General features: G+C 51.6%; 3 protein-coding genes across 3 annotated transcripts in view; all 3 read left to right on the forward strand.

The window, feature by feature from the left end:
* The first annotated feature begins 859 nt into the window (after nt 1–859).
* Nucleotides 860–6845, forward strand: SYT8 (synaptotagmin 8). Its single transcript, XM_005149205.4, has 10 exons — nt 860–999; nt 2306–2378; nt 2609–2743; nt 3109–3266; nt 3413–3508; nt 3751–3918; nt 4134–4301; nt 4484–4601; nt 4995–5128; nt 5219–6845. The coding sequence occupies exons 3-10, from the start codon at nt 2626–2628 to the stop codon at nt 5450–5452; spliced, it is 1194 nt and encodes a 397-aa protein (XP_005149262.2). The 5' UTR covers nt 860–999; nt 2306–2378; nt 2609–2625; the 3' UTR covers nt 5453–6845.
* Nucleotides 6846–16366: 9521 nt separating this feature from the next.
* On the forward strand, nt 16367–18134 carry TNNI2 (troponin I2, fast skeletal type). The gene is made up of 6 exons (XM_031049007.2): nt 16367–16420; nt 16516–16557; nt 16824–16952; nt 17315–17404; nt 17539–17715; nt 18008–18134. Exons 1-6 carry the CDS (start codon nt 16367–16369, stop codon nt 18104–18106), a joined length of 591 nt encoding a protein of 196 aa, XP_030904867.1. The 3' UTR covers nt 18107–18134.
* An 894-nt stretch (nt 18135–19028) lies between these two features.
* The window catches only part of LSP1 (lymphocyte specific protein 1), a 51253-nt gene continuing 42743 nt past the window's right edge, over nt 19029–27538 (forward strand). Inside the window, exon 1 of the mRNA XM_005149203.3 lies at nt 19029–19175. Coding sequence (XP_005149260.2) covers nt 19096–19175 — 80 coding nt within the window. The 5' untranslated portion in view covers nt 19029–19095. The remainder of the gene's footprint in view (nt 19176–27538) is intronic.

Raw genomic sequence — 27538 nt, forward strand, 5'->3', positions numbered from 1 at the left:
TTGTGAGCAGGGCTGTGTTTTGGGTGGCTGAGGTGAAGCCTCAGCACTTCTCCTAAGGCCAGACTCCTACTGTGGCAATGCCTTGGTGGTCATGTGAAAATCTGGCAGGACTGGTGAGCTGGGGTGGCCAGGCAGCACTGGGAAGGGTCTGGTTTCTGGGGCCTCTCCCCCCATGTCCATGTCAGCCATCAGGCAGCAGTGGTACATCTCCTTGCTTACAGCACTGCCCCAAATACCTGTGGTGAGAAGGTGGGTTTTAGGCTAACATGGCTGATCTGGCAGCAAGGGAAGAAGTGTGCAAGCGTAAATTTAATACGGCAGGGATGCTGGTGAAGTTACTCGGGCTGTGTGCCTGGTGCTGGCAAATGCAGCAACCCAAGCAGTATCCCCTTGCTCTGTCCTGCTGTGTTGAAGTGGAGCATCCCTGTTCATCCCTGCTGCCACATGCATTTCACAGGCCCTTGCACGGTGTGCCATGTGTGCCCCTGCAGGCCAAAGAGCTGGGCTTCCCAAGTGCAGAGCTCACCAGGGATGGATGCAGCATGTCACTCATCCCCTTGCAGGTATCTGTCCCCTCGTGCTAAGTGCCTGCAGCCATGTGATCCAGGCTAGCATCGCTGCAGGGGTAACTTGGAGAAGCAAATGTGCTGTGGCACAGAGCCAGGCAGTGATGCCCACAGGCTTCTTACAGGCAGGAGGGCAGCTTTTGCTTCCTGGTTTGTCAGGGAGTTCCCCTCTGGCTTTTCACCTGTGTGAGCAGTGCTTGGGTCAGCAGTGAGGTGGGGCTGACGGTGCTGCTGGGGCCGCCCGTTTCCTGGGCTGGCAAAGCAGACTTTCCAGTTTTGTCCATGCTGTGCAGCCACCATCCTCACTGCACACTCTGCTCTGCACCCAGTGGGGTCCCATCTCACCTTCAGCATGCCCCTGCCACACACAGTGGCTGTGCCCAGAGCCTGCACAGCAGGGAAGAGAGACTGAGGCTGGGAAGGAGACTTGTTGGTAAGTCTGCTTTTGGGAATTGAGTCAGCACCAGGTGGGAGTGAGAAGCAAGGCTCCTCAAACCCCTTTTCCAGGGATGCTCAGTGCTCCCTGCAAGGCCCACTGAGGCTGCACTGCCTCTCCTGGTCCACAGCAGCACTATCCCCATCGCCCCCAAATTGGTGTGGCTCAATTCACGCCATGGGGCTGGGATGAGATGGTTTTAAACCAGAGCCAATGTCACACCAATGTGACACAGTCCATGGGGGGGCTGGCAGGGAGAATGTGCTGAGACACCCAATTCTGTGCTGGGTGGGTGCCTGCTTGCCTGCACTGTTGTGCCCACCCACCTCCACAGCCTGAAGCCACAGCCTGGCACCTCCTAAATACCCCAGGCATGTCACCAGCCACCACTTTCTGCATGCAGGGACAGGATCATTAAAGCTGCTGGTGGTGAGGCTGTGAGTAGAGCTTGGGTGTCCAATGGCACAGACCTCCCAGGTGGCCCTGGGCAAGTCACTTAACATGTACCTCATTGCCCCAGTGATGATGCCGCAGGGATGACAGCAATTCTTGTGTCCCTCCAACCCTATGCCCGCATGTGTCAAAGCCCACTGTTGGAAAAGTTAAAGGCTTTGGCTGGCTTTACAGACTCAGTGGAGGGAAGCACAGAAATGGTTTCTTCCCATAAGATCCCTCTGCAAGGGAGGGATCCATCTCCCCGTGGGGTGGGCAGAGCATTTGCAGAGCAAGTTGGTGTTGGCTGCTTGGGCAGGGACCCACAGGGATGTGGGGCAAGCAGCTGGGACAGCCAAGGCAAACAGGCACATACCTGCCAGCCTCAGTCATGGCACTGGGACCAGGTGCCACCAGTGCCATGATAGCTGCAGACCTGCTGGCTGCTCCTGGCACACCTCTCCTGCTGCTGCTCCTCCTCACACAAAAGGAGGCAAGAAGGAAGTCTTGGCTATGAGGAAGCGTTCATGTTACAGTAAGAGCCTTGCTGTGCAGAGAGCAGTGGTGGAAAACCATTCTGCTTTAAATTTGAAGCTTCCCTTAAGCTGCGTCAGTGTTGCCATGTGCACAGGTCGAACTTACGCAGTCTTCCAGCCAGCATGACCCCAGCCTGGAGGCATCACTGTCACCTGCCGTGAAGGCACGAGCCCTGCCGCAAGCTCAGGAGCAAACCCTCCCATTGCTCAGCCCTTCGAGAGGGTGGGAAATAGTGGGAAAAGGGTGTTAGCTAATGGTGGGGCTGAGCAAACCCTTCACGTGCCTGGCCAGGGAGGAGCTGACGTAAAACAGCTCTTGTTTTTCTCCCCTACAGCCTGGTGATCCTGTTTCTGAAGACCAAAGGAGAACTCCGTTATCCAGCTGCCTACTCCCTTCCCTTTCTGAAGGCAGGTTTACAAGGATATAAATAAGGCTGTGGGCAAGGGGCTATCTGGCCCAGAGCCCTCCTTGCCCATGGCTCCCTCTGGCTCCATTTCACACCTCATTGCCAAAGTGGCCAAGCCCTAAATGCTTACACTGGCCTCTACATTTTAATTGTGTTTGCTCTCATTTGAGCTCTGGGCCACTGGTACCAGAAAGGAAATCCCCACCCTGTTAATTTTGCTTTCGTCCTCAGGTCACCCCAGCTTAGCCATGGCGCTGGCAGCCAGCAAAAGCAGAGCAACAGCCTCCACACTCACCCGCAGCCCTGTGGCCACCACCACCGTGGTCCAGCCGGGCTTCCTGCGTGGCTGGCTTAGCCGCATCCCACGTGAGTACAGTGATGCTTGCCCTGCTCTCTCAGGCAGTGTTGTCTGGCAGGGCTCCTGGGCTCTGAGGCTGTTTATCTACTTCTTCCTCCCTCCAAGTCTCTTTTTCCAGAGGGGTCCATCAGGGTGGGGATGCTGCAGAGTGGTGCTGCAGTGCTTCAGGAGTACAGGGCATCCTTGATGTCCATTTGGGGAATGGTCTCCAGTCACAGCCTCCCTGCATGGGGCCTGTCCAGGATTATAGGGCCAGTTTTGAAGGTATAAGTCCTTAATGCTGGAGCACCAGGAAGGGATTTAAATGCACTTGATATGTTTTTGCTTGGTTTTAACTCTTCTATCCATCTCTGCTCCCTAAATGTCACACCAGTACCCAAATGGGCACTCATCGCTGTGGCTGTGGCAGCGGCCATTCTCCTCCTCCTCTTCCTCATCTGCATCATCAGGTGCTGCTGTGGCAAGAAGAAGCACAAGAAGAAGGAGAGAGTCAACTTGCATGCTGTCAGCAGCTCCACCACGGCCAGCCTTGTGTGTCCTGCTTTCCCCTCTCCCCCACCTCCCTCCTCCCTGAGGGTTTTGCTGCCATGCTGCCTGGTCCCAGGGGTGATGGGAGCACGGCATGACCAAGGATGTAGCTGAGCACATCATGAGGGTAGTCCTGCTCTCTGCCACAGGTGCAGCCCGAGATGGAGGACCTGGAGCAGGGTGTGGAACAGACAGTGCGAGGAAAGCTGCAGTACTCCCTGGAGTACAGCTTCCGTGCACAGGAGGTGGGGATGCTCATGGCCACTGCTCAGCAGTGAAAAGGCTTTATTCTTGCATGGTCCCTCTTTGCTGCCTACTGAGGTGCACTCTACCCTCTTGCACCCCTTCCCTGCCTGCAGCCTGCTGGCTCTCACACTTGCATGGCGTGTAGGCTTCCTCCCTTCTGCATTCACTTGCTTTCACCAACCCCTGGTCATCTGGCCCCATCCTCCTACAGCTGGTGACCTCATGCATCACTCCTTTTAAGTTGAAGGTTGGTGTGAAGCAGGCAGCTGAGCTGAAGGCCATGGACAGTGGAGGCACATCTGATCCATATGTGATCGTCTACCTGACATCTGATATGAAGAAGAAGTATGAGACCAAGGTTTACCGCAAGACTCTGAACCCTGTCTTCAACGAGAGCTTCACTTTCCAGGTAGGAAACTACAGCTGATCATGTGTTTTTGTCCCATATAGAGTGTTGCGTGGGCACTGCTTCCTGGGCAAAATCCTCTCCAGGCAGGGAGGTGCTGTATCAACCAGGATTAGGAAGCATCAGAGAGAAAGACTTTTTATTGCATCTGCTGCTTTGTACTGTGGGGCAGGGCTGCCACCAAGGAGTGAGTCCAGGCTTTGGGGTCTTTCCATCAGGTACCCCAGGCAGAGGTGCCCGAATCCACGCTGGTGATGCAGATCTATGACTTCAACCGCTTTACCAAGCACGACATCATTGGCGAGGTCCGGCTGCCCCTGGCCAGTGTCAGCCTGCAGCATGTCATTGAGCAGTGGAGTGACCTGGTGGCAGCCAGTAAAGTGGAGGTTGGTCCTGGTGGGTGGGAAACTGTCGCTGTGGCTTCTCTTGCTGCCACCCTCAGAAGCAAGCTCTTAAGAGCAAACATGAGGGTGTTGGCAACCCAGGACACCTGGGGCCAGCCTAGTGCTGCAGCCTCAGGTGAGCTGACTCCTCAGCTGGGGTCTCACCACTGGCATCTCTCCATCAGGAAGAACAGCTGGGTGAGATCTGCTTCTCTCTGCGCTATGTCCCCAGCACTGGCAAGCTGACGGTGCTCATCCTGGAAGCCAAGAAGCTGAAGCGGATGGATTCTCATGGGCTCTCAGGTCAGCAGGGGCTGCTCATGCTCAGATCTCCCTACTCCTTAATGCTGTCACCAAGAGCTGCAAAGCCTTCAAAGGTTTGATGCCAAGACCTGCTTCCTGCTGCCACCACCATGCTCAGCTCTTCCCAGCTCCCAGCCTTGCCCAGCTCAGATGCTCCTGCTTCTGGCAGAGCTGGAGGTATCTGCCAGGAGATGTCATGAGTGGATGGTACAGGGAGCTTGTGGCAGGAGGAAATGAGCTCTGGGGTGGCTGGCAAGGGGTGGATGGTCAGCGTGAGAAGTGACAAATGGGATGCCGCGTTCTGTCTGGTAATAGTCAAAGGAAGCTGTTTCATGGCTGAGCTCCTCAGTCAGAAATTGTCATTTGTGCCAGCTGTGTCCTCTCTCTTCTCAGATCCTTTTGTGAAGGTGCATCTCATCCTGAACAGGAGGAAATGGAAGAAGAAGACGACAAGTGTGAAAAAAAACACCTTAAGCCCTTACTTCAATGAGGTGTTTGTTTTTGAGGTGCCTTTTAATCAGATCCAGGTGGGTTTCCCTACTGCACCCAGTGCTGAGCAGGTCTCCACTGTGGTGAAACCCCTCTCACTGACCCTCTTTCTTGTGTCCCCCCTCCAGAACGTGGATGTGGTTATTTCCATCTGGGATCATGACAAAGTGACCAAGAATGAGCCCATTGGCAAGCTCTTCCTGGGCTGCCGAGCCACGGGCAACCAGCTGCGGCACTGGTCCGACATGCTGTCCAACCCCCGCCGGCCCCTCGCCCAGTGGCACAGCCTGCAGCCCCCCGATGTGGTCGACAAAGCCCTGGGGCTGAAGTCCCACCTCAGGCTGCCCCTGCCCACCAGATAGTGTGGGTTCCCTCTGCCACCCCGGGGGCAGGGCACAAGGCTTGCAGGCAGGTGGGGGGCTTCTGTTCAACAACATCTGGATGTGTTTTCCCTGCTCAGTGTCAGCAAAGAGGGGATTGGAGACTCTTTTTGTCCAAGAGATGATCTTGGTGCTGGTACCCTGTGTGATGTCTGGAGCAAGGCTTGGCACCCAGGGCAAGGCTGAAGTGGAGCAGAGGATACTAGAAGGGACTGTGTGGATGCAGGAGCCAGCTCATCCTGCCAGGAGGATAAATACACAGAGCTTCAAGCACATGCAAAATGAGAGTCCATTGATATTTTTCAAGTGGAGGATTAATATGCCAGAAGCCTATGGTGGGCAGTTTCTATGGCTGTGAATAACTTGTCAAGAGGTGAGCTTTTGGGAAGGCTTTATGTGTCCCATGAAGGCTTTTAAACAAGACCAAGGTCTTGAAGCTCCCTAAGAGGCTAAAAGGAGAGAAAGAGAACAGGCTAATGAAGAAGGTGTTGGAGATACAGGACTAGTTCTTTAATGCCTCTGCAATATGTGTGTTCTATGTTCTGGCTGAAGGCTAAATGAGACAGCAGAGTCAGGCACTGCTTTTCCACATGGCTTCACTCTTGGTCCGTTTCCAGCCCATGCTGACTCGTGCTGGCAAGGTGTGACTCAGGGTATGGGATTCATCAGCAAGCATCTTCATGGACCATGCAGATGGGGATACCCAGCCTCTGCTCCATCCACCTTATGTGGTCCCACAGCACTAGTGCAGCAAGGTTTGCTGGAGCTGCTGCCAGGGTGGAGGGGCTGAGGCTCTCATGTCATGATCACACTACCCTGATGAGGGCTTGGCTGCAGACCTTGTGTCACTTCTGAGCAGGTTTCATGTAATCTGGGAGGTTTTTGTGGCCACATGTCCTGCCCTGCCCTGCTTTATGGGGCCTTGAGGTGAGATCTGTGCAGTAAAGAGCCTTACTAGAAGGATGAGGGCATTGGAGAGGTGCCACCTTCTCTATCTGTCCTTGAGTATGCTGCAGTTTGGTGTGGCTTGAGAGCAGCTCCCCTGAGCCACCTGCAGGAGGAAGCTCACTGCATTGGGCTGCAGGAGGGAATCGCCCTTGCTCTGAAATACTTCAGCTACAAAGCAGCCACAGCACCAGATTTAGGTTCATATAATGTAATTGCAACCCAAAAGTAATTTGCACCGTGAGAAGCTGTGGGCACAACTCTAATAGCTGTTGCCTGAGCTCTGGAGGGGAGAGTGTCTGGTGCATTAATGAAGAGCCATTAATACTGGAAAGCAGTTAATCTGCAATTACCCGGAGCCCCATGGAGTGACCATCTGAGAGTTAAACAAACATAGCGAAGCTGAGGAAGATTATGAAAACTCTTGATAGAGATTAATGGCCTGAGTTTAACCATAAAAAGCTGCTGTGTCTGCTTCTTGATAAATATTCTCCAGGCTTCTCCATGGCCGTGAGGAGAGAAGAAATGACAGGGTGGTTTTGAGGTGGCAGTAACAAGTGGAGTGTGCCTTCTGCTGGAGAAATAGCATCTGCTGGCAGCCTCTAATGAGATGGAGGAGGGAATCAGTCACCTGAGAAAGACGTGTAAATGGATGCTTTAAAGCCTCAACCTTCAGCCTCAGCTTTAAATCAGTCTGGAAAAGGCTGTGCAGAAGGGAACATTTCTGAATTGGGTTTGGGGTCCCAAATCCATTGCAGATTGGTTTTTGGTGATGCTGTGTGATGATTTATGGCCATGCAGGACCCAGAAGGGCTTTAGGAACAGGGATTTTTTATGTGTGTGTTTTTTCCAGCTGCCTTTTCTGAAGTCATGGCCATGAGGTTCACTGCATAATTTATGTGGCCAGGCATAAAAACACATGGTTATTAGTCCCAAAATGAACATGGTTGAAGAAGGTGCAGGGACATCCTCTCCTTGAGAAATGTTATCCCCAGTACCAGTGCCCATCGCTCCTCTCTGCAGTGTTGGCTCTGCTTGGAGCCCAAATCACCAGCGCAGTCCCATGGATGAGGGAACATGGTACATTTAGGAGGGAAGCCAGAGAAACTAGAGCCGAGCACCTCCCTGGTCTGGCTCTGGGCAGCCTGGAGCAAGCCTTCATGTGGTTAAACTCAGCAGACCCATTGTTTGCTGAAGAGGGAGGGGTGAGCGGGTGGGCCCAGATCCAGTTTTTAGTGCACTGCCAAGGCTGCTTTCTTCCTCCATCATTGCTTTTCCTTCTTAATCTGCCTTGTGCGGGCTTTGAGCACTCCCCTCCTCTGGCAGGATCCTCTTTGCATCTGCTGGTAGCTGTTTGAAGCAGGGCTGGTGGAGCTGGGCTTTGTTTGGGTGAAATAAGCCATGGCCTTTCAGTTCTTAAAAGATGAAAGATGGGGAGAGACATTTTAGCAGTGGCTGTTGTGATAGGATGAAGGGTGATTATTTTAAAATAAAAGAAGGGAGATTTAGGCTGGATGTGAGGAGAAAATTCTTTATAATGGGGGTGGTAAAACACTGGCACAGGTTGCCCACAGGGGCTGTAGAAGCCCCATCCCTGGAGGCATTCAAGGTCGAGGCTGGATGTGGCTCTGAGCAACATGCTCTAGTTCAAGGTGTCCCTGCTCGTTGCAGGGGCTTGGACTAGATGACCTTTGAAAGTCCTTTCCAACCCAAACTATTGTGTGATTTTATTCTATGATTCTTCTACCATTCTATGACAGTGAGCACAGTCGACTTGTGAGCCTATCCACAGGGAGGTGGACAGCTGTGTCTTGCATGCAAGCATCTTCTTTTCACCTCCTTTTGCCTTGGTAAGGTTAGTTGTCCCTCATCTACAAGGCCAGATGTCCAAGCACCTTTTGCCTGACCAAGGCTCCTCGTGTACTTGGAGGGTCCTACAGCAGGAGGATTCCCTGGTGAAAGATGCAAAAAGAAGAAAAATTAAAAGGAGGGGAAAATCAGCTCCTCCTCAGCTTGTGTCTGTGCTGGATTCCCACATCTACATCTAGAGGGCAGGGCAGATACATGCTGTGAGCTGGGTCTCTGTGTCATCTGGTCTGTGGCCTCCTTAGAGCCTCCCCAGGAAGGATTTCTTCTATAGATGGAGTGTGTATGGGAGAGGGAGAGCAAGCTGCAATGCTGTGGTGCAAGCACGTTCCCATTGCCACAGAGCCATTGGCAGCCGTGCAGTGATGCTGGGGGAGTCCAAGGTGGCCTCTTCCAGGAGGCAGGAGCCAGCCCTTGACAGATTCTGCACTGACAGGGTAAAGGAGGTTTTGCTGGTGGGTTAATGGGGTCAAAAGCAGGTATCCAAAGCCAGTCTGCACCATGCAAGGTGCCTGAGCGCTGGGTGAGGTGTTTGTTCCTCTGCTTCACACAAGGGACAGTCCCTCTGCATTTAATTAGCAGCTATGCAGGTCAGTAGCAAGAGGAAAAGTAGTGCTTGGGTCAGGCAGAGATCTGTTAAAGGAAGCAAAAAGTACTGACAATGGAGGTGTTTTCTATTAAGATTTATAATCTCCATTATTTACATCCAGATCCAAGACTCCTGACCCCCTGAAGTCCCTCCCAAAGCAAATTATTCCCCTGTTCAGTGATTTTTATGATATTTGCCCCTGCACTTCAGGAAATAAGTGAGAGCACTGCACCAGGAGAAGGCTGAGCCTTATACATGCTTGTCACCTCATGGCTTGCCTGCCATGAGACAGAAACGATTATGGGCTGTCATCTTCCAGCCTGGGTATGAGCTGACTGTCCTCCAGCCACAGATTTTTTGGCTAGTCTCACAGTTTTTGGGAGCTGGAGAGTATCTACGCTCTTCTCACCAGCAGCACACGTGCCTGTTTTATATTCATTAGCTAGCATCATTACAGTTTGCCGTTTTATGGACAAAACGTGTACTTTGCCATGCATGGGTTTCTCTTTTAAAAGCTCCAGCTTCTGGGTTTGTCTTATGCAGGTTTGAACCTCTTTCTTAAAGAACACTTTTATCCTTTGTGGGTGAGGAGATACCTGAGGGTCTCTTCCAGCTCAAAACCCAGAGGAAAAGTGAGAGGATGGTGGGTGCTGGACCCAGCATCCTGCCCTTGCCTACAGTAAAGCACTGTGGTGGTGGTGGTAAACCTTGCTGAGGGTCCTGCGCAGCGCAGGGTGGGAGGGATGGCTGCTCTCAGCCTGTTGGCCTTTGGGAAACTCCAGTGGGAAAGAGGGGTGCTGGGAAAGCCACCCTACTGGGTGCCAAGGGTAAAGGGTGTGCCTGGGTGCTGGGGTCTCCAAGGGCAGTGCATGGATGAGAGTGGAGGGGGGAATGGGAGGTGGGCTGTGGGGTGGTGCTGACCTTGGGAGAGAAAAGATCTGTGATTTATCACTCTCTTTCTAGAGCACTTTTTGGTTTTGTTTTTAACTGACACCATATTCTCACTGCTGTTTCGTTTTGGCACAGAGAGCCTGAAGGACCCTTTGAGAGCAGAGACATGTTGCAATCGCACTCTTTTGAGCACTCAGAGGTCTCAGCCTGCTCTCCAGACATGTTCTGGGTCATGTCCTGGTCTTTAGCAGGCTTTGAGGATGTGAAGAGACATGGAGGATTGTGATCAGGTGTCACTGTGGTAATGCTATCCAGGGCAGGCTTGGTGGGAATGCCAGAGGGATCACCTCCTGGATGCATCAGCTGCTGGGCATGGAACAGCATTGGGCAGAAGTTCTGGCTTTTCAAATGGCCTGCCAGGTCAGCCTGTGGCAATGGAGACAGGGCCATGCTGTGGTAGGGTCTGAGGCACCTTCTGTGCTGAGTGTACTGCGTGGAAGTGGAAAAAGCTCTTCCAAGGAGTGAGGTGTGTGCCCAGGGCTGAACTGGGAACCAAGAGATCCTAACCCTGGCTATGAACACAGCCTCCCCATTGCTGGAGACTGAAGCTCCCAGTGTCTACCATGATCAGAAGGGGATTTCTATTACTTGCCCTCCCCCTGCAGCTGCTCTTTACCCCTTTATACATATATCAGACCCCAGTCTGAAATGCTGCCCTTCCTCCTGGCTCTGCTTTGCAATGAGTTGCAAACCCCTCCAGCAGCCCACACTGGAGAGTGTCCCTCTGGAGTGGAAGGGGTCACTAAAAAGCCTTGTTTCTCTTCAAGGCCAGTGTTTCTATCAAAAGCATAAGGTACAACCTCCTACGTGCGTGAGGTCTTCCCTCAGTCTGGCCTTGCAGGAGAGATGAAGTTCTCTGCGAATAATGGGCAGTACCCATGGCACGTTCCTCTAGCACGAGTGGAGGAGAATGAGGGAAGGGGACGAGGTGTGAGCAGTGCAATACCCTCAGTCATACCTGATACTCACAGTGTAAAGCACCTCTCTGAAGGACTTGCCTGGCACTTCTTCATGTCTTCCTTGAGGTTTTCTGCAAAGAACTTGTTAATTCATAACTCACACACACCGCTTCTCTGTCTGTCTTAATGTTAGCCATAGCTCTTAATTTTGGGATGGTTTTTTTGGGCTTCTGTCCTTCATGGTCCTCACTGGGTTTCTTCCTCATGACATTCTAGGTCTGGAGCCTCTTTGTTTCTGTAAGAGCTGCTCTACAACTTAAACTGTGCAGATCAGCTCCATGGAAAACGTTATGCAGACTTGGAGGCTCAAACTTCTGCTCATCCTATTGTCACACCTCACCATCCACTCCTTCCATATCCAAAACCACATCTGTTAGCTCAAATTTTGCTCTTTCTTTGAACTTCTTTATGCAACTGTATCAAGCCAGCATTTCTCTATCACAGGGTAATGACCAAACCCTGAACTTGGGGCAGATCTCTTGCTGTGCTGCATGCTGGGACTCCGGGAGGTTCAGGAAGTCTTCATTTCATGGGGCTGAAGGAAACTCCTTGGCTGTGGGGAATGGAGAACTCCCGCAGTTCTGATCCCTCTGCCAAGCTGCTCTCTGGAGGACTGGTGAGCTAGAATAAGAAGGAGTCAGTTTAGAGTCAAACATGGCCTATGGAGTTTGCACTGAGAGAAGTGAGCAGCTAAACTGTCCCTGCATAGGTGATTTTGACTGGTGGCTGTTGAGGGCGGCCACTGTGGCCTGCAAATGCACTTGCTTTGGTCAGTGGTTTTCATTTTCTGAGAAACTGTCTTTAGCTGTGACAAGCAAACATTCCTCCTGCCAAACTGTCTGTTTCTTGCTGAAATCCAGATGGGAGGTGGGTGCTGGGTGCAGTGATACCACCACCAGTGACTCTTCCTCAGTGCCTGCAGTGAGGGATGCTTCTGAGGACTGAAGCTGCTGCATTTTAACCTCTGTGTTTTCTAGGTCTGTCTCCAGTAGAGCTCACCATCTGGGGACATGGATGGGTGTGAGGTGGATACGGAAAAGGGCTGAATCTGACTGATCCTTATTGCAGTTCTTCCCAACCCAGCTCCCTCACAAGGTGCTGACCAACAGCTGTTGCAAGGGAACAAGTGATGATGAGGGCAAAAGCAGCCAAAACCTTTGCTGAACTGCACCTTCACTGTACATTTCCAGGAATCTCATGGTGGAGAGGGTAGCAAGCTCAGATCTACAGGCCAACATACATCGACACCAAGATATTCACTACCCAAACCATCTACCTCTTGACACTCCAGAGGAACAAAGCCTGAGTAGACCCAGCCTTGCCCACACTTGGGACTTCTTCGTCCTCCACTTACTATGGGGGCAAACCCCTGTGAGACTCCAGCCCAGTCTCAAGGACTTGCTCTTTCTTCACTGGCATCTGCATTGTTACTTGCATGATGCTAAAGGTGGTGAAAGAGGAAGCCAGCAGCAGTGGAGTTGCTGTTGTCTATACGATGTCTGAGAGGTGCCTGGAAAATACATCTCAATCAGTGTAAAAAGTCCCTGCTAAAAGGGGAGGGAGGACCTGGGCTGTGGAGGAGGGCAGGAGCTGTTTGGGCTCCTGTCTCCATGGGATCCCCTACACACACACACACACACACTGCATGTGCTATGTCTAGGGCTGGTGAATATTTTCAGCTACCTTCCACCAACCTCTCCTTTGGACCCATGGAGATACAGGTCTGGGTCATCCCACGGGCTGATTATCTTTCTTGCTGGAAGTGCTGTCTGCAGCAGCTCCAGAGGTTTATTTTTAAACAAAACCTTTGTTATGTTGCAATGCTTCACATGGGGAGGAGCTGCAGAGGTTTCCTGTGTGGTAAGTGAGGTTGGAAGAGCATGTGAGTGATGGGTGGCTCACTCAGAGATTGCTCTTGCACATGCTGTTGGCAATGGATTGTGGGGTGCAGGCTGTTTCCCCTCTTCATTCCAGAAGGGCTGCTCCCAAGCCCTTGGAGGTGAACAGAGCTGTGCCCTGTTCATGGATAAGTCACTCTGTGTTTCCAAGGGGAAATTTTACTAGAGGCCTTACAGTTGGATGGCTGTGTGCAGGGAACCCAGGCTCCACACAACCTTGAAGCCGTATCTGGTGTGGCTGGTTGGTGGGGGGAAGAAGGAGAGGAAGGCTCCCTCCTCAGCACTTGCAAGGGAAGGCACCTCTCTGGCTCCCCTGGGATGGCTCTGCTTGCCCACCCCACGGGTAGATGTCCTCCCCTTTCCCACCCCTCCATCCTTGTGGCTGCCCTCTCCTCTGGGGCTGCCTGCCTGGCCTGCCCCAGCCAAGGGAGGTGCACAGGGGACTCTTGCACATCATTGGTCTGAGGAGGTCTCCATGCCCTTAAAGAGAAGGTGGATTTTCTGCTGAGCCACCCGAGAAGCCCTTTTATACCTCCTTACTCAGGCAGCTGCCTGCAGCCCGCCAGTCTGTCCTGTCCAGCCAGTGGGACTCCCTGATTTTCTCCTCCAGACGGGTGAGCCGTTTTGCATGTCTCTTAATGACCCAGCTTGCTCTTAGGGGGTAATGGGGGAGTAAATTCACTCACCTGAGTTCTAGGGAGATAAATATGAGGTAGGGATGACCTGCTGGGAGAAACGTGGATGCTAATAAAGCATTCTCCATCTTTTGCTTGTCAGAGAAGGTCTGCGCATTGGAAAGTCTTCATCTTTTCCAGTGACCTTTCTCTTTGGTTTCATGCCTTCTCTTCCTTTGGTTGGTTCTGCTCTCCAGCTTGAGTGGTGAGGGCAAATGGAGCCTCAGGCTCCCTAATGCTGACCTTCCGTGGGACATGGGATGCGGGATCCTTGTCTGCGGTACCTTGGCGATGTTCCCTACTTACACCCGTTCCTCCATCTCCCAACCCAGTCCTTGCAGTGCCTTCCTCCCCAAAACCCCTCTTGGACAGGGCCGACATCCAGATTTATGGTGTCCTCCCCCCAGAACAGGTGATTTAAAGCCCACGTTGCAGGCAGCGAGCTGCAGCCTGGCGTTGTCCCCTCTCTTCCTCGGCATTGCTGCTGCCGAGGCGGGTGCGTGCGCATGGGGCAGGGGTGTCAGTAAAAATAGCTGTTGTTCCTCGGCCCCCCTGTCCCTCAGCTGCAGCCCAGCACCTGCGGTGGCTTTTGCTTTGCATCGCCCCGACCTCCCTGAGTCACGGGGCTGGCACTGGGGACACGCTGTGTCCGAGGAGACAGCTGCAGCTCCTTCTGCAGCTCCCTGGCCATTTTTAGAAGCACTTTCCCCCCTCCTCCCTGAAGTAATGTGATGGGCCTGCACATTTTCCAGGATAAAGTTTCCTTGGCCATCTAAGCTGTGCCTCCCCCCTGGGCATGAGCCCCCGTTAACACTTCACCTCCCAACGGAGCCTCCTATGTCTGCAGATGGATGTGTTATGGGGGCTCTTTTGCTCTGCAAAGGACTATCTCATTTTGGGCTCAGCAGCGCTTCTGCATCCTTCCATTAGGAGACATGAGCAGGAGATGCTGCTCTGCTAGAAAAGTAAAATTCTGTTTACAGGGAAATGATTTACAGGAAAATGAAGGTGCTTTTTCATCTGTTCCCTAATATGCTGCGTTGTACCTGTAACATTTACACTTAAAGGAAATGCAAGGAACTGTCTGGGGAAACTTGCTGTGCTTTTACCAACTCAACAACAACCCCGTTCTATGTCATGTGTGGCGAGGTTGTTGCAACAGGTTCCCTGCCCCATGCAATGGGTGCATGTACTGGCAGCAGCATCCTCTGAAGTCTTTCCTTGTCATCTGGGATCCCTGCCACCCCTCCGCAGGCTTTGGGGTATTTCTTATTCATGAAGTGGAAGAAAGGCTGCATGGCAAAATGAGCAGTAAACTGAAAATTGCCTTTTCCTTGTCTTACTTATTTCATAAAATGGTTTGTGGGGGTCAAACAAGAGACATACCTGCAGGAATTAGTATCACAAATCTCTCTCTTCTGGCCCAGTGCTATTTGGTCTGGTCCAGAAATTCCGATGCTGAGGTTTGTGTGGCTATGAGTAAGCATGTGTTCAGCTCTCATCCACAAACAGCAGTCTAGTTCCCTATATGATGAGAATTAGGAGAAGCTGGGAAATAAGAGCAAACCTGTTCCTCTTTTTTTTGGTTTCTTTTTTTTAGAGGAATCTTGCTTTGTTTTTAAACCCATGAAAGTCCTCACCAGCATGAATAACTGTAAACCTTTTCTCTTGGTTTTCACTGCAGGCTCACAACCATTTAAAGCAAGATGTCTGAGTAAGTTCCCGTTTTTCTGTCTCTGATATGTTGTTGGCATTTAAGAACTTTTGTTTAACTGCCAACTTTTATGCTTGTTACTATTCCTCTGCTTGTTTCCAATTAGGATGCTAACTTTCCCCTTTCTCTTCCCCCTTTCCTCTTTCTCTTCCTTCCCTTTGTTGTCCATCTGCTCTTCCTGAACAGTGAAGAGGTAAGTGTGTCTTGCTGGGGTTTTTCCTTTAGTGATGCTCATGGTGAAGCCAACCCTGGCTTCACTATTCCTCCTTAGGACAAGCGCCTGCTGTGTGTGTGTAAGAACATTTCATGGCAAGGCTTGCTGCTTGCTGACTCCTCCTGGCAAAGATGGGGAGGAGAAGAAAAATCCCTTTTAAACGTCATTTCTGCCTCCTGGCTTGGCGTTAAAATGCTTTTTCCCTCCTTTCCCGCTTCCCCAGCCAGCCACGAGATGGTGCTGGGAAGGCGGTGGTATAGAGCTGACTCTCCATCACTAGTCCACCACCCAGCACTTGGCCTAGTATCCTCTCATCCTTCCCCACGCTTAGCCCCTCATTCTCTGCCCACCAAGCACTGCCAGATCGTTTTTGCAAGGGCAGTCCAGGGAGACCTGGAAGCATGAACAGAGTTTGCATTCTTAACTAGTTCTCTCTGGCTTCTGGCAGAGCTGGAGTGGTGCTGGGCTCGAAGCCTGGGGGTGGCTGGTGTGGAAGGGCTGTGCGTGGCTTTTCACTCTGCATCACCTCTTAGCAAGTTGCTCCATCCTTCATCTCCCCATGTGTCCAAACCACCACAATCTCAAGCTTGTCCACACTGAGAGAAAACAGGATTTCAGGGACACAGAGAAACTCCACAGTATGGTGCTGATGTCCAACAGATGCTTTTATTCCCTATCAAATCCAGTGCCCCCAGAAAATGCAGGGAGGGCACTCTGTGCTAAGGCACCAGTTTTCAGATGGAGGATAAGCCTGGGCACAGTGCTCAAGGGATCTGCTGTGTCGTGGTCCATACCTCGATTCATGTGATCAGAATCAATTCATGGTGCATTGCACCTCTGAGCTGGATGCCTTTTCTCTGCAGAGCCCTCCAGCCCTGTCAAGGAGGGCATGGGCACCATTTGCATATGCAGACCATACCAGATCTTGTTACATTTTGCTCTGCAGATCCTTATCCACTTCCTCCTCTAAGCAACACAGTTTCACAGTTAGATGCTGCTTTCAACTCCCCCATATCAAATGCCAAGCTGTGCCATTTCAGAGTGTGGCAGGAAGCCTCTTCTTTGAGTGCTACTGGTTTGGGGACCATGGATGTCAAGCCATCCATGCTGGCTGGAGCCAGCTCACTGGCAGGGCTGCAGGTCCTTGGGGGACTGTGGGGTTGCATGGGGAAGGGGAACAGAAAGAGGGAAAGGCACCTGATAACCTGCTTTTGTCTTGTTCCTTCTACTTGCAGAAAAAAAGGAGGGCAGCCACTGCCCGTCGGCAGCACCTGAAGGTACGTGGCACTGCTGGGGCTGGGTGAGGTGTGTCCTGACCAGCCTATCTCTCATCCTAAGCCTGACAGCTCTTGGCACTCTTCCTCCTGGAAAAGGCAATAATGCACAGTGTGAAAGCCCCCATCTCACTCCTTACTGGGTCCCCATCACTATCCCTTGCTTGGAGATGCTCGTATTGATGGGGAGCTCCCCATGCTGCTTCTTCATCAGGGTTCTCCCTCCATTGCCTCCACCCTATGCTGACCATCTTCCTGATGTCTTCCAGAGTGCTATGCTCCAACTTGCTGTCACTGAAATAGAAAAAGAAGCAGCTGCTAAAGAAGTGGAAAAGCAAAACTACCTGGCAGAGCATTGCCCTCCTCTGTCTCTCCCAGGATCCATGCAGGAACTTCAGGTAAAGACTTCTGTAACCCTTTCATTGTGCCGGAGCAGAAAAGATCTTGCTTCATCAGTCAGCCTGATGAAAATAGATTGGCCTTCCCATCTTGACCCCATTCTTACCTGTGGGTGCCCTGGAGCTGGCTGTATAAGAAAGAGGGTCTGGCTGGCAAGAAAGCTGCATTTCTAACAATGTGTTGAGGCAGCATTTGTGTGAAGCCAGCAGCATGGAGACCAGGAGCTGGCCTGCAAGCTACCCAACTGGTGTTGACCCTGTCTGGCCTACTGGACTGGGGTCTTTCAGAGCCAGAGTGGTCAGAAGAGAGGAATCGCAGGTAAGTCCTTGAAGGCAACATCCCTCTCTGCTTTGCTTTGCAGGATCTGTGCAGAAAGCTTCATTCCAAGATAGAGTCAGTGGATGAGGAGAGGTATGACATAGAGGTGAAGCTACAGAAGACTAACAAGGAGGTGAGTTTTCTCCAGAGCCATCCTTCGGGGGAGTCTCCAGTCCATCCTTCACACCTCCCTGTGCTGCTTGGGTCTGTGTTATGAAACCCATGCCCTGCTTTCTCTCTTTCCCTCCTCATTTCATCCCCCTGTAGCTGGAAGACTTGAGCCTGAAGCTCTTTGACCTGAAGGGCAAGTTCAAGAGGCCGCCCCTGCGCAGGGTGCGCATGTCTGCTGATGCGATGCTGCGGGCCCTGCTGGGCTCCAAGCACAAGGTCTGTATGGATCTCCGAGCCAACCTGAAGCAAGTCAAGAAGGAAGACACTGAGAAGGTACTCCTTCCCCCTCCCCTGGGCCCTTACAGGATTTGTCCCACATTTTGGGGCTCATGCCTCCCTGTGTAATAGATAAGGTTGAGCATGAGCCTTTCTGTAAAGTTCTTCCTGCTTGGCACCCATCATGTTGAAAAAGGAGGGTGCAGCCTGAAAAGATGCATAGCATGGGCGAAATTGGGTTTCTCTAGCTGGCACGGGGTTTTCCATGGGTGGGCAGGTGAAGGGCCCTGCCTGGGTGGGTTCTCACCCTGGGTGGCACTGTGCACCAACACACCCATCCTTTCCTCAGGAGAAGGATCTCCGTGATGTTGGTGACTGGAGGAAGAACATTGAGGAGAAGTCCGGCATGGAGGGCAGGAAGAAGATGTTCGAGGCTGGCGAGTCCTAAACACCTGCATCACCCATCCTCTCCTCCCTCCTGCCCCCGCTGTCCCCTTAGGTTCAGGGGCACCAGCTAGGTGCCATTCCTCTCTGATTTTGGAAGAGCTGCATCCTGGCAGCAGTGGTGTAAATAAAGCTTTGATGGCAGAGGTGGGTGTTGCCTGCCTGGGGAGCCAGACTCCAACCTGTGCCATGGTGCCAGTAGGTCTTCTCCCGTAGTGGAGCTCCTGGTGAAGACAGGGAGGCTTCGGAGGGCCTCTGCTGTGGGGATGAAGGATCTCTCTACTGTTTGTCTCCCTCCAAAGCTGGGATGCTTATCCCCTCGTTGTGGAGAGGAAATGACACCATGCTCTGCTGGCATCCTCCCTCCATGCTGTACCACCAGCTCCTGGCCATGTCTTTCACTAGAGGCAAAGAGACAAAGACACGAGTCCAAGCTCCAGGAGGTGTTGCAGAACCTCCTCTCACAGTGGCAACATCAGGAAGCCATGGGGAAGAAGAGCTGGGCAGGATGCTGAGGGGTGACGGCTGCAGGGCAGAAGTGGAACCTTTGGCTTCAGTGGGCTTTGAGAAGTGCAGAGTCAAGGCAACCTCATCAGCTCCTGCAGCAGCAGCCTGGTACTGATGCAGTGTAGGGTGCCCCGGTTTAGAGATGCTGGCTGTCCCCAAAGCTCTGTAGGCAACTGGAGAGTGGCAAATCACTCTTCTCCCTGCCATGCTGGGGATGTCTGTGCCCCTCGCTTTGCCTTTGGGTTAGCCCAGTACTTCCCAATTTTGAGCTGCCGGCAGTGGCAAAACCTCAAAATAGTCCCACTGGTTTTACAAAAACAAACAAAAAAACCCCCAGATTTGAGTTCCCTCTCCCATCCCCCAAAACCCTCAGCCCATGAAGTTTCCGGCACAGCTCACTTCTGCTTAGCACAGGAAGAGTGAAACGGCAGCAGCACCCTCACACCAGAGCTGTCTGCAGGACCACTGTGCTGGACAGGGGAGAAGATGTCAGACTCAGAGGGGTGCCAGGAGGGTGCAGAAGGTGTGGACCAAGTGGGAGATGAAAACCTTGGGGACAGCGAGAGGTGAGGCCTGGGTACCCAGCACCCCAATGCAACGGCTGCCTTCTAGTCACGGGAAACTGGGAGGGTGATGGTGGGAAAGGAGGATGTGCAGCCAAAATGGTAATGACCCACGAGGCTGAAATGGGTCAGTTGCTCTGTCTGGCTTTTGACCAGTTCCTCCAGCAACGAAGAGACTTAGACTTCCTAAAGGTCTCATCTCCATTGAACTTCAAAGTCCTTGGGAGGGGTTGATCAAGTGGGGAACCACAGCTCCAGCAGCAGGCAAGTCCATCCAGGAGCCTGGCAACCTGGACCTGCTCTGCAGCTAAAATCAGCCCCATCTTTAAGGCCAGTGGGTGAACATCAGCTGCCTCCTCTCCTTGCAGCAATTGCAGGGCACAACTGATTTCTTGCTGTATCCCCTATGTTTATAACCAAATTAATGTGGCAATGTTGCAGGCTAGTTGCCGTGAGGTTATACATCTCCCTGTGCCTCCTCTCGGCTTTGTTGCTTTATCAGCAGAGACTGTAAAATTTGGAGTCTGTTAACTCTAACACAGACAGCTTTCCAAAGGGTTGAAAGAAGACACATCAGTAGCAGAGATCACATCTGTCTGTGGTGGAGGCAGACTGAGATGAGCTCAGCTGTGGTATATCACCCAGAAGTACTCAGATTAAGACTGGATTCAGGCTGAGCATCCAGGGAGTTTGGGAGGTTGCCTGATTTCTCACCTCCAGCTTCAAAGCTAGCATTAGCATTTCTCCCCAAGGCTTCTGAAAGCCAGCTAAGTTAATATTGATGAGGGGAAAAAAACCCCAAACCCTTGAGTGAGGATGAGAGGAGAAAGGTGTGTCATCTTCTGTCACTAATGGTTGCAGTTAAGTGTTTTGGCTGACACTTGACAGCAATTAGCCTTAGCTGAAGGCTTGACTGGAAGCTTCAAAAGGTGCTGGAAGGCTCTATGCATGACTCTCTGCTGATACAAAGGGGGAGCCTTGGCTGCTGGGGCAGTGCAGAGTGATCCATGTGATTCCCAGCATCGCTCCAGCCTGGCTATGCCTCCAGCGCGGGCTCAGCTCACCTTGCAGGAGCAAGGAGCAGATGCTGGTGGGACCCAAGGTGATTGGGACTTGCCACTTCCCTCTTGCTGTAGCAGGCACAGGTAAGTTGATGCAGGTAGGGCCAGCAGTGGGGCTGCTGTGGAGGCAGTATCAGCTTGTTCCCTCCTCTGTTCCCTGCTGGAATTTCAGCTGGATAAGGGGCTGTATGGAGGGGTCTGTTCTGTAGCACTGCAACTCTTACAGCCTTTAGAGTCATGTTTAAGGAGTGTGTCTGGGAATAGTGATGTCAGGGTGGCACAGCCCTTCCTCCCTAGCTGTATTTTAGAATTGTATTGAAATACGAAACTTGATGGCACAAGCAGTGAGCAAACATAACTTCCTTTCAATTTCTAAAACATGGGGAATTACTTTCTCTCCTGGTTCATCTGATAATCTCATGTGCAGCTCTAAGCTTCTCCTGCTTTTACTTGTGCTACTAAAAGGCTTGCTAGGCTCTGGGGATTTCCGTTCCCAAAATGGGGGAAGGAAATGTTTACTTGCTGTTTGGAGCTACCTTTTCTCACTCTGTGGCTAGCTCAGCTCTGTGGTCTCCTTTCCTTGAGGCTAAAGCTCTTGTTAAACTGACCTGTGTATGGATGGAGTAGGGACAGTGCTCGTAGGGCAGCATAAAGTGTGCTGGAGGTATGAGCAGTGAGTCTTGAGACTGAGCTTCTAGGAAAGTAAATCCCAAGGCTCCCTGGTGTAAATGCACAGTGAGGAGATATGGGCAGGAAAAAAGTGCTGAGTGTGCTTAAATAATGAAGATTGTCTACTTCACTGTGCCCAGTGTATATATACAGAAGCTTGCACTAGAAAATGTCTTAGAAATCCTAATTTGGGCATACTGTACTCTGGTTTCCTGTACAAATTGGAACATGCTGTCAAAGTCTTGCTGATGCCAATTGTAACACCACTTAAAACAAACTGGTGTTATGCTCTCTTCCATGAACTGTAATTGCTGTATAGGAAAGCACTCTGGTGCAGCCCTGATGCAGCACCTTCCTAAAAGCAGCAAGAAGTCGGGCAAACTGCTTGGGTTGTCCTGCTTTGATGATGGGAGGTTGGGAGCCCACTGTGTACTGTGGGTCTTGTACTATGAGCCCTCTCCATAATACTCTGGAGGCTTCAAGTCAGGCCTTGACCTTGGTTTCCATATCCATGGCTGTGTATGTCCCTACAGCTTGGGCTGTGCTCCACAGGCTGTTTGTCCCTGAGCAGCACCATGGCTCATGAGGCAGGTTTCTCTTGTCTGCGGGGTATGAGGTGAGAGATTGGCTTCTCCCAGATTCCCCCATCTCCCTCTTTCTGGGGCTTCCCCTGCTGTGAGCTACAGGGAGACCTCAGCAGCCCATGTATGGTCAGTGCGCGGGGACAGGCTCTGCTGCGCTAGCAAGCTCCAGGCTTTTCTTTGCCATGCCTATCCCCAGCTGTCCTTAATTCTCCAGATCCCTAAAGGCATCTTGAGGGTCTTTGCTAGGGTGACTGCTGTTGCTAAGTATACCCGTGGCTGGAGGGAGGTTGTTTAGGAAAACTGATACGTGGAGAGTCTTTGGACACCTTGGAGCTCCGAATTCCTTGGGGGAGGGATGAGAGGGGTGTCTGATCTCTGCTCAGGAGTAGCTGGTCTGTTTGACCCAACTGGGCTCATTAAAGTGGAAAAATAGTGGGGAAGTGAACATGGGCCAGATGGATTATTTAACGGAACTGGGCAATGCTTTAGCGTTTCCAAATTCTATGTAGGTGCTCTGGCAGTGGCATTAGGGATAAAGAGCTGTCTCTAATTATAGGGAGGTATCAAGTGCCTTCACTGCCCCTTTCTCCTTGAAGAAGAACAACAACAAGGCCCTTGCCTTGCCTCTGAGCTTATTTTGCAGTGTAAACCCATGGGTCTGGAGGTGTGAGCATTAAAGCAGCCAAGCAGCAGTTATTTGAATTTTGCTGTTTTAAAACCACAGAAGACTCTCTGCTGGCTGTTTTAAAACCCTTGGGGTGAAGTCTGGCTCTGAAGCTTATGCGAATCCCTTGCCCCTGGATTTTGGAGGCCTGGCTGTGGGGAAGGCTGGCTTGGCTGACCCAGGGACCATCCTTGAGGTCTGCTGGGAGGAGGTTTTGCCAGACCAGCATCACTGGTGTGCGGTGAAAAAGCACTTCTGCTGTCTGAGGTGGTGCTGGGGCTTCTGCTGCCCTGGGGGAAGGGGAGCACAGGCACAGCCCAGCCTGCACCCCTGGGCCCCCAGCCCCTCTGGCTCCAGGAGCCCAGGCATCCCCTGGCTGCACCCCACAATGAGACAAGCTCTGCTTTCCCTGGTTTGTCCAACAGCATTAATACATCTGCAGCAGTGAGGAAAGTGGAGATGTGCAGGCAGAGTATTGGGGCATGGCTTAGAGGAGGCAAGCATTCCCCAGGGTGCAAATGTCCCCAAGGGACGATCATCATACCAGGGGATATGATGACACCTTGGGATAGACTGGGGTCCTGGCCTTGGGACAGCTCAGGGTCTGTTTGCAGCCATGCTCCCCACATGGGTTAAAAGTGCATGGGCTTTCCCAAGTTTGCTGCAGCTGGAACAGGACAAGTACTGCTCCACTGGCACAGCTGAGTTCAACTTAGACACATGTGAGGTGTGTGGAGGGCTGGTTTGGGAAGAAGGGGTAAAAAGAGTGATTCTCTTCCACCCCCCTGGTCTGGGCATCCTCCCTGGATGTACGAGTTTTGTGTGGTATGCTGCTTCAGGGGGTTTCAGGCTTTTCCCAAAACGTGAAAGCCTTTTTCCTAGCAGTAACTGGAAGGGCAGTATCACAGCTGGCTTTGTGGCAGTGAAGTGCTTAACCTCAGCATGACCTGGGGATCCTGGGCCCCTCTGCTCTGACCCCCACTGACCCTGCTAAACCAGTCCTGCCTGATGCTCTGCCTGCATCCCTCCCCTTTGCATCCATCACCCCTGTGACCCATGTGCCTGGCGCCAGGGTCTGCACAGCAGCTGAGCGGGCCCCTTGCTGCCTCTGTGCTCTCCCCAGAGCTGGGTTTTCTCCCAGTGAGGCACTCATCCAGCCTGGGTGCTGACTTTGTCAGGACACTGACTTGCATCTGGGCAGACCGCCTGGCTGGGAGGTGCTCCAGGGCATCATTGGCATGGCATTTTGGTTGGGAACAGCTATCTCTTTGGGGGAGTGGGATTCCTAGCCTGGAGAGAGTTGTTGCCCAGGCTCCAGGGGCGATTGGTGGCTGCTGGGCTCCTATGGCTGTAATCTGGCTCTGACCGATGGTACAATCCTGCTGTCACCCTCTGGCTCAGAGGAAATGCCACAAGGATTTGCTGCTCTCACTTCATCCTCCATGTGCAGCCCTCCCAATACAGTCTGACTGCGTGAACCTGCCTGGGAAAGATGGTGCAGGCAAGGGAGGGTTCTGCTTTGCCCAACAGCCAGCTTGTGCAGCAACTTTGATGTCCCATAGTTGCAGTTCCCGTTCTCTTAGTATGAGTCCACCAAGCTCCTCATCAGGCTGCCTTTGGGCTCACTGAGGAGATGGTTTGGCATCCTTTGAAGCCAAAAGCACAGGGAATGGGCTCTCACGGGGTGGTTCTGTTCTCCTTAAGCTCTTTATAAGGAGAAACCTTGAGGATGTACATCAGTGAAAAGAAGACATGGGTGTGTATTTGTATGTTAGGGACTCAGAGGCCTCTTTACCCAGACTTCTGGATCATGGTTGTCTGCTATATGGGTCAAGAATATGCCCTCAGAGATGCTGCATGTGCTGGGAAGGAAGCTGTCCTCCATGACATGACTGCAGGATGATTGGTACTAGAGCAGAACCTACAGTGCCCAGCCAAAGTCAGGGTGTCACCATGGTGGGTGCTGTGGGGCTATCCCAATGGCCTACTGCCACAAGGAAAAGATGACAGGTTATCCCTGCTGCAAGACCGGACAGCTGAGGTTGAGATGTTTGGAAAGAGGAAGAGATGCTCCAGCCATTGGACTTGCCCACTGTAGATTGGGTACCCAGAAGAGGAGGTTTCCTACTGGACCCATGTGACATCTGCCAGGCCTTGGCTGGTGTCTTTGGTAACCCAAAGCATCCTCAGTGACACTTCGCACCTGAATTACTCCCTGGTTTCCAAATATCACATAGGAAACACAGGCCACTGGGGAGGTTGGAGTTGAGCTCTCCTGAGGCTTGGATAGATATCTAACAGTCCTCAGTTTGTCTGGGTGCTCTGCAGAGGCTCAGTCACAAATGGGTTAACCAGCCCCACTTGGAGCCTATGTGTGTTTTCCTTGCCAGTGTATCCCTCCTAACACACACCAGATGTGTGAGGCAGCCGCTGGAGTGTCTTAATCCCAGGTTTTGGCACTTGGTTGTCTTTCTCACAGGCAGGTCTGCAGCAGCTTTATGGGGGTTCTGCCGGTGCTCCTGCAGTGGCTGAGTGGGAAGGCTGGCAGACCCCATCCTCTGCAGGAGGATCTGCAGCAAGGCAGGTTGGAATGTCTTCTCTTATTTGCTGGTTTAAACAAGTCACTCCTGGGATGGGTTGCAGGGGCTGGCAGCAGAGCTGATGCTGGTGGCTCTGTCTGGAGTCATACGGGTGACTGTTAAATGCAGGAGCTCCTTGGGTTCAACCTATCTCAAATGAGCAGTGGTGCTTCATACAAGCCTGGTGTGTCTGATAACTGCCCAGGGAATACACAGGTAAAGAGGAAGATAGATGGGCAAACCCAGCAGGATTTATTAATGAATGGAAATGGCGGTCAGTGGGCATCTATTATTAACTTGATTGGTGACTTGCACCCAGTAGTCTAAAAACTTGGAGCCATCTCGGAGCAACTGATCTGAGATGTGAAAGACCTGGTTTATTTGGAGCTCAGTTTACTTGAGTTTCTCTTGCTATTGCACAGACCTGTAGGCCCAAATGCTAGTGTACATCAGCACCACCCCACTGTCTGCCACAAAGCTGTGTCAATTTGCATCAGCTGGAGGTCTTCAGTTCTTTTGCTTACATGCTCATTTTGAAAATACATCCTTTGCTAGGGATTAGTTCTGCATTACGAAGAAGCCTCTCTCCCAGCTCTAGGTATCTGTTGCTTGCTGCAGCTAAATAGACAGTATGTGCAATGCCTTTTATCAAACCCTTGCCAGACACTTTGGAAAATACGATCCTTTCTTCCGTGCTTGTGCATGCGTGTGCTTTTCTGCTGCAAAAGCAATTTCCAGTGAAAGCTTACTCCAGAGCCATTAGCATCAACAGACTCTGAACTATTGACAGACCCCAAACAATCAGGACTGCCAGCCTTTTGGGAGGGGGGCAAAGTTCTCCCTCAATAAAATTGATGTCAGTAACTATTTCCTCTTAAAATAAGCACCTCCTTGCTGTTGTCACCTAGTGTCATGTAATAGGAGCTGACAGCAGTGTGTCTGAGCTGAGCTGTCTTGAAGGACAGACTGATGTGTTATACAGGCTGTACACTCTTGCTATGTCGGGACTTTTCCTTCCTTCAGGTGGCATTCGTCTCTTCTGCTGCTTCTTCACTCAGTTGCCATCTTTCTGCATACAGCCTTAGCTGCTCCTTTTGCAGAAAGGCTTTTCTTAGCTTTATGTTGGGCCTTGCTTTGGAGCATTAATCATAGAATCATAGAAGGGTTAGGGTTGGAAAGGACCATAAGATCATCTCGTTCCAACGCCCTTGCCATGGGCAGGGACACTTCACACTAAACCATGTCACCCAAGGCTCTGTCCAACCTTGACCTTGAATACTGCCAGGGATGCAGCATTCACAGCTTCCTTGGGCAACCCATTCCAGTACCTCACCAGCCTTACAGTAAAGAATTTCTTCCTTATATCCAATCTAAACTTCCCCTGTTCAAGTTTTAACCCATTACCCCTTGTCCTATCACTACAGTCCCTAATGAAGAGTCCCTCTCAAGCACCCCTATAGGCCCCCTTCAGATACTGGAAGGCTGCTATGAGGTCTCCACGCAGCCTTCTCTTCTCCAGGCTGAACAGCCCCAACTTTCTCAGCCTGTCTTCATATGGGAGGTACTCCAGTCCCCTGATCATCCACGTGGCCTCCTCTGGACTTGTTCCAACAGTTCCATGTCCTTTTTATGTTGAGGACACCAGAACTGCACACAGTACTCCAAGTGAGGTCTCACGAGAGCAGAGTAGAGGGGCATCTTCCTCCTCGATGGAGGTATGTGCTGGTCTTCAGGTGTTTTGGGTACATGATGATACTTTTGCCTGACCTTTCATAATAGCTCCCATCTTTTGCCCAGCTCAGTGAGGGGGGCATGGGTGTTATTGGCAAGCTGATATTCAATGCCTTTCCGCAGACAAGGTGCATCTTGAAGTGAGGGTACAGCCTGAGAGCAGGAACTGTCAGATGATGCTGGGGATCCTTCTTATCCATTAGTCTACCCTGACCCCAGCTGGATAACCAGCCTGGCGGTGTGAGGCAGGGATTAATGGTTGCTAAAACTGCTTGTGTTGCACAATGCAGTGCTACATCAGAGCCTCGAGCTGGCTGCAGATATACTAGTAAGTTTATATTGAGCAGAAGCTGTATTTCATTTCTTGAAAGCTGTGCTGCTCAGCTGAGCAGCATGGCTTGGGCAGAGCTGTACTTGCACAGCGGCACTATCCTACAAGCCTGTCAAGAAAATTTATTGCTTGCCTTTGGGTGATGCTTAAACACATCTCACGTGCCACTTACTTGCTGGAAGAAGGTGGTGCCTCCATTACAGGTTGTGCCCCTCTTATGCAAAACATGAGAGAAGTCTGAAGGTATCTCTTGCTGCCCAGTGTCCATCTAATCCACCTAGCCAAAGCAAAGGCTACTCCATTTATTTTAAGTGGACATTCAAAGTTCAGATTAATTCAGCAGCTTTCCAAACCTTGGTGAACAAAAACAGTGGCAAGGTGATATGATGCTGTAAGAAGGTCTGTTTCAGACATTTCTTAGTGTCTGCTGGTCGACAACCCCTTGGCAGCAGTTGCCTATGGCTTATTCATCCTGGCTGGAGTCCTTTGTCCTGCTTCTTGGCCCTGCCATGGAGAGGCATCCCAGAGAGATGGAGTGGTTACTTGGGGCCAATAGATCTCCTCTTGTCCTGTAATGACCCTCCTGTGTGGGCTGGGAACGTCTTATCTGCAGCCATTGTTTTGTCTTCCTGTCTCTTTCCCAATAGCTTTGTTTGTTTAACCTAATATATAGGTACGGTGTAGGCTGAAGTAACCATGCTGGCTCCTTGTGCTGGACCAGCTGCACCCCTCCAGGGCTTGGCTGAG

This window comes from Melopsittacus undulatus, chromosome 4 (genome assembly GCF_012275295.1).
Source record: "Melopsittacus undulatus isolate bMelUnd1 chromosome 4, bMelUnd1.mat.Z, whole genome shotgun sequence".
NCBI classification, from domain to species: domain Eukaryota; kingdom Metazoa; phylum Chordata; class Aves; order Psittaciformes; family Psittaculidae; genus Melopsittacus; species Melopsittacus undulatus.